This window comes from Camelus bactrianus, chromosome 32 (assembly GCF_048773025.1).
Source record: "Camelus bactrianus isolate YW-2024 breed Bactrian camel chromosome 32, ASM4877302v1, whole genome shotgun sequence".
Classification (NCBI taxonomy): Eukaryota; Metazoa; Chordata; class Mammalia; order Artiodactyla; family Camelidae; genus Camelus; species Camelus bactrianus.
In genome coordinates, this window is record NC_133570.1 from 16,821,394 (window position 1) to 16,833,816 (window position 12,423).

Sequence of the window (12,423 nt, forward strand, 5' to 3'; positions counted from 1 at the left end):
TCCATTTACTCCAGAGGAGCAGCTGCGGTTGCTAGGTTGAGCTCCTGGTTGCTAGGGATTTTGTGGTCCTGTGGTGGCCCAGAAATATGATGGATCAGTGGAACATACCTTTGCTATTAATTGAAATGTTTCCACAGCAAATCTCTCAATGTCACTGTGTGTTTTGATGTCGTCCCAATTGGTCGATGATCCTTGTAGGTTTCTTCCCAAGTTAGAAGAAGTGGCTTGAGTGGAAGGGGCAAGTGGCCTGAACTGGGAGTCAGAAAAGCCTCATTGTAATCCTGTTCTGATACGAATTTGCTTTGTGACCTTGAGCCAGTGTCATCCCCTCTCTGAGCATCAGATTCCATTAAATTCAAGGACCTGCCAGCCTTGACAGCTTAACAGTTCATCACCCAGGCCCTGTAAACAGGCCAAGTGCAGATCAGTTCCTCATTATCTACTGGAGGATTATTGACAAAAGAATCGTCACCTCCAACTCACTTCCTCTCAACCGGCAGGCTTCTGGGTTGAGTCTCCTTGGCCAGATGGTGTGTGTGCAGGAGTTTCAGACTGATTTTAGTATTCAGTCAAACATAATTAGGATCATAAATCTGAAAATGAAAAAGCAACCTGCAGCCCCTGAACATCTGGTCTATCATTTTCTCTTTCCTCCTGCTTAAAAATCTTTGGCATTTACCTGCCATTTGCCCTGGGGATGGCAGACCTGTCCTGTTTCAGTTGCCAAGGCAGATTGGTTGGTGGTGGATGCAAGGAGTGACATCCTGAAAAGAATCTGGACTCATCCGTTTGCTGTGCAATCTTGATCAATTGATGATGTCTGCCACAGGTCCAGGAGTGTAAATAGGGATGTGTGTTTGTTGATCATGGCTGGAGTTTTCAGCCTATACCCTTTCCTGTGTTTGAAGCTTTCTCTGTGGGCACCAGCCAGCTTCTCATGCTCGTCTCCTCCCCTCCCCTCCCCTGTCTGCCCCACCTTCAAAAATACCTGTGTCTCTGTCCACTTTTAGTTGACCACCTGTTGTCTCCAGAGATCTCCTCTCTTCCCATTGTTCCCTCTACCTGGCAGGCCTTCATTCCATTAACGTGGTCACTTCTGCCTGTCTGTCCTTCAGCTGCAATCACAGTTTTGTCTCATCATCTACGACACGCTCTTTGACTCTCTTAGGTGGGATTAATCAGTCAGTTCCTCCTCTGAGATCCTAGTCCCTCACGCACACCCACGTCCTACTACGTAGCTGGTTTCACACTTCATTGTCTTTTTATGTCTCTTTCCACTTCCACCTTGAGAGGTCCTCAAAGTCAAGTTCTGGGTTTCACTCATCTCTGCCTCCCCAGAGTCCAGCACGGTGCAGAGCCTTAATAAATCTGTTGAATGAACACAAGACTGAGTAAAAATCACACCACATTCCACATTTAGATAGAAATGATTTTTATAACTTTCCCAGCAGTCTGAGTTCGGTATGTCAGTACTCCCCAGCCTAATCGTGGGTAATTTACTGTGATCATAAAATGACCATGTGCTCCCCTGAGACCAAGCCCTGCTTTGAGTTAGGAGCGCGCATTTCCTCCTGGTGATGGCCTGTTGTATTCCTCTCTCCCTTTGCTTACAGCCTGAAGGCAAGCAGAGGACGGCAGCTGCCTTCGCCCAGCTCCAGGGCGCCATGGAGACGCTGGGCATTTCGAAGAGTGAGCAGAGAGCCATTTGGCGAGTGCTGGCAGCCATCTACCACCTGGGTGCGGCGGGGGCCTGCAAAGGTACGTCCTTCCCGCCGAGCTCACCTGGGCTGCCAGCTGTCTTCACTGGCAGGTGCCTGAGGGGGACCAGGTCAGTCTGTCGTCTTCTGCATCTCTGGGACTGGCTCTCTGGGAGGCGGCCTGAGCCAGGCTTGCTGAGAAGGAAGCAGGGCTGGATTTTCTCAAGCGAACCTTGTAGACCAGTGCTGTCCAATAGAACTTCCTGTGATGATGGAGAGGTTCTCTGTCTGTGCTGTCCAGGACAGTAGCCACTAGCTGCACATGTTTTTTGGGCGTCTGACATGTAGCTAGTGTGACTGAGGAATAGGATTTTTAATTGCATTACATTCTAATTAACATACATTTAAATAGCTACATGGAGCTAGTGGAAGAGGAGATGCCCTACAATATGTGAGAGAAGACTGGGTCCACGCAGTAAAGGTGATGTTTTCTATCTAGACATCTTGGCGATGCTCCCTACTGTGTGTGTAGCTCATCCAGCTGCCCTTCTCCCACATTGGCTCCCTCACCTTAACTGTCTGCTGATTGTCCCTACTTCGAGTTGGTCTCCCCGAGTGGTTCTAATCATCTGTTTCACCTTCATCCCCGACTCTGCAGTCATTCACCGTGCACTGTGGATAATTTCTGTCCTGACTTGTCTGTTCTTACTCTGTCTTTTTAGACTGGGTTTTTGCTAGTCCTTTTTTTCTTTTTTTTTTTGGCTTGGACGATTGTAGTAGCCTCAATGCCTTCCCTCCTCCCTTATTGTAACCCTCAAGGTCCTTTCTAAAACATAGACCTACTGTACCGTTCCCTGATGAGAATCTCCCCCACACTCTCCCTTGTCTGCTTAATCAAGTTAAATTCCTTGGCTTGGCATTCAGGGCTCCTCACTTCCCTAACCAGTCCCTTCTGCCATCTCTCGCGGCTCTGGAAAAGGTCCCAGGGAGACAGTAAATATCAGGAACAATGTGACTCCTGCCTTCATGGGGCTTATGGTGCCTTGTATTGTGATTGTGTCCTTGTCCAGACCTTTCCTGTAGAGAGTGGCTTTCTTTGGGAAGAACAGAGAATCGGGATTTACCTGTTGATGGGACATATGTGTGCATTGAGGTCTGTCCTCTGGGACTGCATGTTGACTCTGCTGTCGTTCTGGGCTGTTCCTCTGTGGGGCAGCAGACTTCTCTGGAAGATGCTGGCATGTCGTTCCTGCCATTCCAGTACCTGTGGGCCTTGTGGCCTGATCCTCTGATTTTCATACATTTGAGACAACATGTGTTGGCCCACTGATTTGATTTTAGAAATTTCTAGGAGTTTTACTGATCAGAAATAGGCAAGGTAGGAGTTCCACAGTGGGTTCAAGCCAAGGGCGGACGTGCTGAACTGGGCAGACATGGATAAAACAAACACCACTTGGGTTTCCCAAAAATCAGCCATGAGGCATGGTCATGCCCTGGCTTTTGGGCACCACTGCTGTCTTCTTCCTGGGACTGCAGCGTCTCTCGCTCCAGCTTCCTGGCCACTGAGACCAGTCTGAGTCATGCACCCCAGGCTATGAGAACTAGTTCCATCTCAGCCTGGGGAGAATTTCTCTTCCTGCGAAGCTCTAGTCCCCAGTCAGAAATCCCCACCTCTGCATCTGGCTTAGTCTACCCAGGGGTCAGCCACTCGTGGGCTACATCGAGCCTGCTGCCTGCTTTCGTACAGCCCACAAATAATTGCTTTTATGTTTCAGTTAGATTAAAAAAATTACATAAGGATAATATTTGGGGACGTGTGAAAATTATACAATATTCAAATTATACTGTCCATAATTAAAGTTTTATTGGAACACAGCCACCCTCATTCATCTACGTGTCTGTGGCTGCATTCCTGCTATGGTGGCAGAATTGAGTAGCTGAGACAGCCTGCAGAGCCTGAAGTAATTTCTACGTGGCCCTTTGCAGGAGAAGTCAACTGAACCCCGATGAGCAGTATCGAAGATCTCAGCGTTTGAGGGTCTTTGTGCCTCTGAACTGCCTGTTTGGTTGTGTTCTGGAAAAAAAAAATCCTGCTGGGACCCAGCCGTTCAGAGTGAGGGTGTCAGGAATTCACCTCCATCCCCAGCTTGCTGTGTGACCTGGAGCAAGTCACCTCTCTCTCTGGTCTCAATTCTGTCAGCTGTGAAATTCTGGAGTTGGGCCAGATCTTAGTCCAGGGTCCACGCACGCCCCGCCCATCAAGGGTTTTATGTGTGGATTTCAGGGGGTGTATTAGTTTCCTAAGGCTGTTGTAACAAGTTCCCAAAGACTGGGTGGCTTCAACAACAGGAATTTGTTTTCTCATAGTTGTGGAGGCTGGAAGCTCAGGATGAGGTGCCAGCAGGGTTGGTTTCTCTGGAGTCCTCTCCCTGGCTTGCAGACGGCCGCCTTCTTACTGTGTCCTCACATGGTCATCCCTCCACTTGTGTGTTGTCTGTGTCCTGATCTCTTCTTCTGGGTGAGAACACCAGTCAGGTGGGAATAGGGCCCAGCCACGTGAGCTCATTTTACGTCAGTCACCCTTTAAAGGCTCAGTCACCAAATAGTCACAGTCTGAGGTACAGAGGGTTAGCATGTCAACATACACATTTTGGAAGGTACATAATTCAGCCCAAAACACATCCCGGCCCCTGAGTTAGGTCTATATCCACTTTGTGTCTAGGCCTGGCGGAGGGAGAGGGATAGGAGAAGCTATGAAGATAGGGCCCCTCCTTGTGAGCCTATCGTCTCATTTGGAGAGATGAGACTTCTGAGTTTGAAACCATCAGCCAGTTTTGTAAACACTGGGATTGGGGGTGTAATTGCACAGTTCAGACCAGAATAGCTGTTGAAGGTTCAGAGTTGGGGCACAGGCATGTATAGGTTGAGGATGTGTGGAAGAAAGCAAACCTATTTTACAGAATGGAAAGTGGAGGCTCAGAAGGTCTGGGTGCACTAAGCTCCAGGGTGTGGGCTCTTGAGAGAGGCAGATACTAGTTCAAAACCAACTTCCCTGAGCCTCAGAGGCCTCCTCTTCCAGCAGGCTGAGAATGGGGTTGCTGTGAGGATTAAATGGAATAAAGAAGAGAGAGCTGAGTTAAGCAAGTTTCCCCTAAAGTGGATTTGGGAGCACATAGCTTTCTTGGGAGAGGATATCAGGAGGAGCCAGTAGAAGGGCGAAGGGTGAGGCAGGGAAGGGAGGGCAGGTGATGCTGGACACCATAATGAGTGGATCAGCTCTGGGAAGTGGGGGGCCAGTCTCATGGGGGGACCTCTGAGAGACCCTGAAGAACATGCCTCTAGTTGCACATCACCCAAGGGGCCAGGGAGCTGGGAATGTTGCTGTACCACCTCCTGCTTCCCCCAGTTGAGGGTTGCTTTTGGGGAGCGTTACCTCCTGCCCTTCCAGCCTGCCCCACGCTTGAGCTGAGCGTGTTCCTGCAGCCAGGAAAGCATAGGGTGCAGACAGATACCTGCAGTGACAGGCCAGGGACACGGATGAGGTGGCACGTATGGGGTGGCCAGGGCGAGGGGAGGCGAACAGGTCGTCAGTGCTTGCTCGAGGCAGTGCTTCGGTAGATTGTGTTGTTATGCTTGGGTTAGGTGACTCTCCCCAGGTGTCACAGCCACGTGCCTCTCGGCTGTCCTTGACTCAGATAGGCTTGCTTCCCCCAGGACTCGGCAAAGTCTAGGAAGAGTGCAAGATGAGTTTTTAGGGGGTGTGCCTTCTGATCTCCAAGGTCACACTTGAACATTCTCTGCCTCTGATGTGGCAAAACCGAGGCTAAAGGAGCCTCTGGCCTATTGACCCGTCACCAGGGAGGTTTGATGCCTGAGTTTCTCCACCTGGGGCATGTGGGGGACCTCCTCTGATGTGGGAACAGGACCCATACCTGTAGCTGCCTGTAACGATGAAAGAGAAAGTCACGTTTATAAATATTTTATTAATACATGATTATGGCAATAACTTCTCCCTGCCTTCCCCCAACCCACCTTATAAATTACTTTAAGAGGAGCTGCCGTCAGTCTGCCTGGGAGGCCTGCCTGATGATTTACTTACTATATATTCTGCTTTGGAAGATTTCATAATAGGTTGCCCTAAAATCAGCTATTAAGAATTTCAAAGTTGTATATAAATGTCTTTGCTTTGTGTCATAACAGATCATCTTGAAATATATTAAGAATCATTTCCATTAATCAGTTTTTTTTTTATTAAAACGATATTCTCCTCCTAGCGTGCCTGGCTTCCTTAACTTATTTTGAAAATACCGATCTTATTTTTAAAAACCAGTATCAGTCCCTGTGGGGAGATTTCAGACCTTATAATTGGACTCAGGGTTTTGAACTGTTACACCATAACAACCACCACTAATGTTGGTTTAGCCTTTGATGTTTTCAAGAGCACTTGTACCTCTGTTGTGCCCTTTGCTCTAATTGGATTTATACAGTAACCTGGAGAGGAAGGAAGTGCCGTGGGCAAGAGTCAGCATCCTGGCTTGGCCTCTCTGAGCCTCAGTTTTCCTCTTCCATAAAATGGAGCTAATGACAGTACCCACTTTGTAGTCCTGTGACATGGATTAAATGGGTCAATGCCAAAACCTGTGGAGCCCAGGGCTTGGCTGGTGGCAGGGTGCTTTGTAAGAGAAGATATGTGGTTTACCTGACATCACGCGGCTGGTATGTTCCAGAGTGAGGTTTGGAACCATGGCCGGTCTCCCTGCAGGGATCACCCCGCTGCCCTAGACTTTGCAGAGGGCTGCTAGGGTCATTCTTTGCTGGAGAATTGACTTGTTTTCCTGGGCCCCGTGCTGAGTGCTTATAGACATGGTATCACTGCACATCCTTAGAACAGCCTGGGAGGGGTGAGAGCTATTAGATGCCCATTTTACAGAGAGGTTCATCCATATCCCCCAGAGCACACAGCTAAAGCCAGAGGGCCCAGGTGCTGAGGCTGACCCCCAGGACCACACTTCCTGCCTCCCCAGCCCCACGTCGTGCTGCTTCTGTCCTCACAGGCTCCAAGGCATGGTGATGTCACTGGGGCACCTTGAACTGTTTGTACTCATGTTGCTTCTGACACCAAATATGTGAGATTTTCCTTACACCAACCAGCTCTCTGATTCTCCAGACACCATCTGGGTGTCCTCCAGTTTAACCCAGTTCTGACAGTCCCTGGAGTTAGTGCAGGTTAAGGGCTCAATCCCACAGGATGGTACCACCTCAGATACCATTTTGGTCCATCTGTACTTCTGACGGCCCAGCTATGAAGTTGGGTTCCCACAAACCACTCCTCAGGTTTGATGATTTGCCTAAATGACTCAACTTAGGAAGATCTTTACTTACTAGGATCTGCTTATTATAAAGCATACAATTCAAAACAGCCAGATGGAAGAGATGCGCAGGGCAAGTGATGGAGGAAGGGGCTGCCAGGCCCTTGCTGGGTGAGCAGTCCTCTCAGCACCTCAGTGTGTTCAGCCCAGGAGCTCTCTGAACCCTGTTGTTTAGGGGTTTTACAGAGGATTCATTCCACAGGCATGACTGATGAAATCATTGGCCCTTGGTGATGAACTCAATCTTCAGCCCCTCCTGTCTTCCTGGAGGTCAGGGTATAGGCTAAAAGTTCCCAGCTTCTAATCACGCCTTGGTCTTCCTGGTGACCAGCCCCTGTCCTGAAGCCACTGGTCATCTCATTAACATATAAAAGACACTGTTATCACTTCAGAGAGTCCATGGGTTTTCAGAGCTGTGTGCCAGGAACCACAGAGATACACATTCATCACAGGTTCCAAATCCCAAGCCCTGTGCAAGAGCCCCCATACCCAGTGGCCCCATAAAGGGCCACTGAGCACATTGTGGGTGTTCCAGGCTGATGGGGTCCAGGTTACTACATGGTCCCAGAACACTCATGGTTCCTGCTCAGTTTGGCTTCTCCCTGAAGACCCTTCAACACTGACATCACACACAGCCCCCGTACACTCCTGGGGGCCCCTCTGAGCCACCTCCTCTGTAGAGGGGTTAGATCTTATTCCTCCCAAGTCAAATTAGGCCCCCACTGACCCCTGAGTTTCTGCAGGGTGCTGCCGCCATGACCCTCCCCCGCTGCCTCTTGGTCCCTTCAGCCCCTGTGACTGGGTGTCCTTGACCCCAGGAGGCTGGCTGCCTGTGGGGCTCTGGGTCATCCTGTCATCCGCAGTGCCCTGGACAGCCTCCGAGGCAGAGAGGAAACCTCCCCTCAGGATGTGGCAGGGGAAGGACAAAGGCGCCTGGAGGTCAGCGAGTTCTGGACTTAGCTCTCAGCCTGGCCTTTGATTTTGCAGCGTGTGACCTCGGCAGGCTGCGGTGCTCGCCTGGGCCTCATCTACAAGAGGGAGAAAAGGTGACAGGGAGCTCTCTGGGGCTGTGTCACCCACGGCCACACTGCCAGTAATGCTCGGGCTCCTGGCCCCGCCGTGGACAGGCCAGGGGCTTCCTGGCTTAGCTGGTCAGTTATAAAGAGGCTTGTTTGAAGAAACTGTGTCACTCCCTCTCTCTGTGTCTCTTCCTCCCTTCTGTCTCTCAGGCTCTCTGTGCCTGATGGGGCCCTTGGGAAGGCAGTGGGAGGGTGCTCTGGGGGCTGTGTCCGCGGGGCAGGCGGAAAACCCTGGGTGACTTGGTATCGCGCTTGGCTTGTTATTAACCAAGACTCAACGGCCCGGGCCATCCCTCAGGAGCCATCAGGGAACCATGTTTCCAACCTCATGTTTCTTTTCTTTGGCAAAAAGTGGCCCACGGCTCAGTCAGCCTGCACCCTTGCGTTCTGAACAGCAACAAATGGACAGAGGGGCAGGGGAGGAGGAAAAAGAAAGCTTAGGGCTCTGCTGGTGAGCAGTGCTGGCCTGGAATCCAGGCTCCTCCACCTCCTGGCTGTGCGGTTTAACCTGTGCATGAGATTCTGCCTCTCTGGACCGCAGCTCCCATGTCCATAAAATGGTAAAATCCCATCTGTCTTCTCCATCATTCGGTAGTTAGATAAGGGATGCGTCCCGCCTGGCACATGCCGGTACTCAGCAGGCCGTAACTCTCTTCTCTATGCAGAGCGCCTTTGTTGTCCACTGTGTCCATTGGTGTGCAAGCCGGCCCCTGCGGTGGGTCAGATGGGAGTCCTGGGGCCCATTTGCTGGGTGAAGTACTCAAGCCTCCAAGAGATGCGACTCCTGGCTTAAGGGCACATGATGAAACTTCTTTGTGAAGGGCAGGTCAGAACTGGGAACCTGTCCTGGACTCTCAGTCCAGTACTCTCTCCACAGCTTCACAGAAGGTCCTGAGGGCCAGGGCCAGTGCAGGGTGGTGGTCAGAGCAGTCAGGAGTGCTGCAGACTTGGCTCAAGTGGAAGTGAGGATTCCAGCGCCTGCGAGCTTTGTGACTGGTCGGGTTACCGTGCTGTATAACACATTAGCCCCAAACTCCGTGGTTTGAACAATGATCATTTTGTTTTTTCCCCAAGCTTCTGTGGATCTGCAGTTAGGAAGGGCTCATCTGGGCTGTGGTCAGATGGTGGCTGAAGCAGAAATGGTGTGGGGCTGAAGTTGGCTGGGACTGACTGGCCACCTCCCTCTCTCCATGTCTCAGGTCTCAGGGCCTGTTTGGGCTTCTTTGTTGCCTGGTGGCTTCAGGGCTCCAGTGCAGGCTTCCAGAGAGCAAGGTGGCCTCAAATATCATGCAGTGTCACTACCGCCATGCTCTGTGTCAAGCTTTAAGGGCCCAGAGGTATGGACTCCAATCCTTGATGACAAGGTTTGAGAACATGTAGGATGAGAAGTACTGGTGTGGCCGTATGTTGCCACTGTGGCCTTGAGCAATGACCTTAAGCTTTCTGAGGCTCAGTTTCCCCACCTGTAAAATGGAGTTGAGAAGGGTAGTGACTTCACAGGTCTGCCATTCCAATGAACGGAGTTGTATGTCAAGGGTTTAGTGTAGCACCAGGCACACCATAAGAGCTGGCTGTTGTAAGTTCAGACTCTCGAAGCTTGCAGGGACATTCCGGCCCCCTCCTGAGATGGCGGGAAGAAGGTCCGGGGATTTCTGCTCTCTGCTTTTATTCCCAGTGCCTGGTCCGTATCCTCGATGCCCCCTAAGACTCTCTTCCCATGGAATAGTAAACCAAGGATGAACTTGGAGCCCTTTCTGCAGCAAGAAACAGTTTCTCTGTCTTGGGGCCTCTGGGCTGTGTGAGATTAAAACCCAACACGACCCTCTTCCCAGGGATGAGCTCCCTGAACAGAGTCCTCTGGGAGTCTCGTTGTTCTGCATGTCAGCCCGAGGCTGGGGGGTCCCTTACCTGTGTTCTATCTTTTAATTCTCACGGCAACACTGACAGGTGGAGAAGAGTTCCCACCTCGCAGTTCGGGATGCTCAGGCTCAGAGAGGTTATGTGACATTGGCAAGGTCAAACAGCATCACATGGTGGCACCAACGTTAGAATCAGGGACTGTCTGCCTCCAAAGCTGATGTCCTTCTCCTCTGCGAGGATGCCCACCTGGCCTAGTCCTTGGGTGCATCCTGGGTGCCGGGACCTCCACCTCCCTCCTAAGCTCCTTCTCAGCTCCGTCTCCAACCTCCAGTGTCTGCTGCTTCATCTGGAAGGTCATCCGATAAGCAGAACCAAGGCAGTAGAGCTCAGAATCGAGGCTAAAGTGTGGGCTCTGGGGCCAGGAGGGCCTGTATTTGGTCCCAGCTCTCCTGTGTGATCTGTGACTCTCTTTTATTTCTGAGACTGAGTGTCCTTGCCTGTAAACTGGATAATGGCAGTGCCTACCTCCTAGGGTCCTTGGAAGGCTTACGTTATTTCACTTGAATATGTAGAGCTCTGTTATCCTTGTTACTATCGCTATTATTATTATTAATGGAAAAATCTGTCCACCGTCCAGGTGTTTCCCCAGAGACGCTTGAGTTTGCAAAGCTGACTTGGGCTGGTTTTCAATCCTCCCTAATCCCTGTTGGTCCCGTAGCTGTAAGAGACAATGTATGCATTCCCTGGAAGGTCTGAGACTATCACTCTGCCTGCTGTCCCTCATTACCCCATAAAAATGACAATGATGTTCAGAATTCAAAATAACAAGGATGTGTGGTGTCTGCCTTGATGGCCAGTTGCTTAGCTTTACTTTGGCACTGAAGGCCAATGGGAGGTTTAATTGATTTGTCTTTCACTAAATTTGCCAGTCTACTTGTCGCTGACCCTACTACCTAATACGTGACGCATTTGGGCCTGTCTGTAACCCGGGAGGGACCACATAATGGGGTGAGGGAGGGAGGCTGACAATCGGCCACCACTCCCCGCCTGCTGTAACAAAGGTGTCAGTCCCTGAATGGATGAGTCATAGCTTGGGGAACCCCGAGGGGCCCGCAGGAAGAAGAGACAATAGCAGTAATGATGGGCTCAGCCCCTCGCCTTCTGCTGGGATACTCCCCACCCCCAGACATCCAGCAGCCAGGACTGTCCATCCAGGGATAGGAAGAGGTGGCCAGACGCTTCCCCAGCTGGGGCAAGACCCCTGTGTGCAGAAGGCCAGAGGGAGGAGTAACAGTGGTGCTGTCAGTGCAGAGCAGTAACCATATATCCCAGCACTTGGCGAAGCGTTTTACTATTTTTACTGTTTTAAAAACTGCACAGGTAAAGTTGTCTTCCTATGAAAAAATGGAAACAATACAGAGGAACGTTGAATGTCAAATGCAGGTCCCTCCCCACTCCTGTGATTCTCCTGACCTCAAAGGTGACCATTGTTAAGGTATGAAGGTGACAGTTACTGCGCCTGGTGAGCCAGTATTAATGCACAGTTACTAATGAAGTCCCTGGTTTACGTTGGGGTTCACTCTTGATGTAGTATGTGTCATGTCGTGTGTCTACCATGACCGTGTGATACAGGCTGCTTCTAGGGCCCCAACAGGCTGGCTATTTTTTTCCTCTTAAACTTTTTGATTTGAAATCATCATAGACTCACGAGTAGCTAGAACAGCAGCCCGAGTCCCCAGAATCCTTCCCCAAGTCATGGCTGCAGATGTGGCTGTAGCACATCTCAAAACCAGAGAGTGGACATGGCTCTGTCACCGTGGCCCCAACTGCAGGCCTCATCTTCAGCCCTTTTAAGAGTGAGTGTGAGCTCCATGTGTGCGCATGACAAATACAGAGGTTGGATGGGTGGCTGGCTGTTGTTTTTACATAAATAGGTTCACGCTGGCTCCAGTTTCACACACTTTGTTTTTTTTCATGTCTCAGTACGACCTGGACCTCTTGGTGCCTTGGGTCACAGGGATGCCTCTAGTGCTGTTCGCTGACTGAGGGGACTGCCGGAGAGGGGGCCTCCATCTCTGTAGCAATTCTCCAGCCCATGATCATTCAGGTTGTCTCCTGCTTTGGGGTGTTCTGAACAACGCCACCCTGACGTCCTTGTATGTAAAGGTTGTGCAGAGTGAGTATTCTGGAGGCGTGGTTTCCTGGACTTGGAACTGCTGGACCAAAGCAGGGGCGTGTTTGAGGTTGACCATTTCAGTGAACATGGCCTGATTCCGCTTCGAGTGTTCATGCAGGTTGGCTCTCTGTGCCGTCGCAAGCCTGGTGGGGGCATGGACTAGAATCTGTCTTTGGACCCCTGGGTATTCTTGCTGCTCGTCCCCTCCTTTCCCCCCTCCCTCCTCATCTTCATCCATCTCT

General features: G+C 50.8%; 1 protein-coding gene across 7 annotated transcripts in view; it reads left to right on the forward strand.

Moving 5' to 3' along the window:
* The window catches only part of MYO18B (myosin XVIIIB), a 215,563-nt gene that overhangs the window by 38,459 nt on the left and 164,681 nt on the right, over positions 1 to 12,423 (forward strand). For all 7 annotated transcript variants that reach the window (XM_074356762.1, XM_074356764.1, XM_074356765.1 and 4 more), the window contains one exon: positions 1,614 to 1,758. In XM_074356762.1, the coding sequence (XP_074212863.1) occupies positions 1,614 to 1,758 (145 nt within the window). The remainder of the gene's footprint in view (positions 1 to 1,613; positions 1,759 to 12,423) is intronic.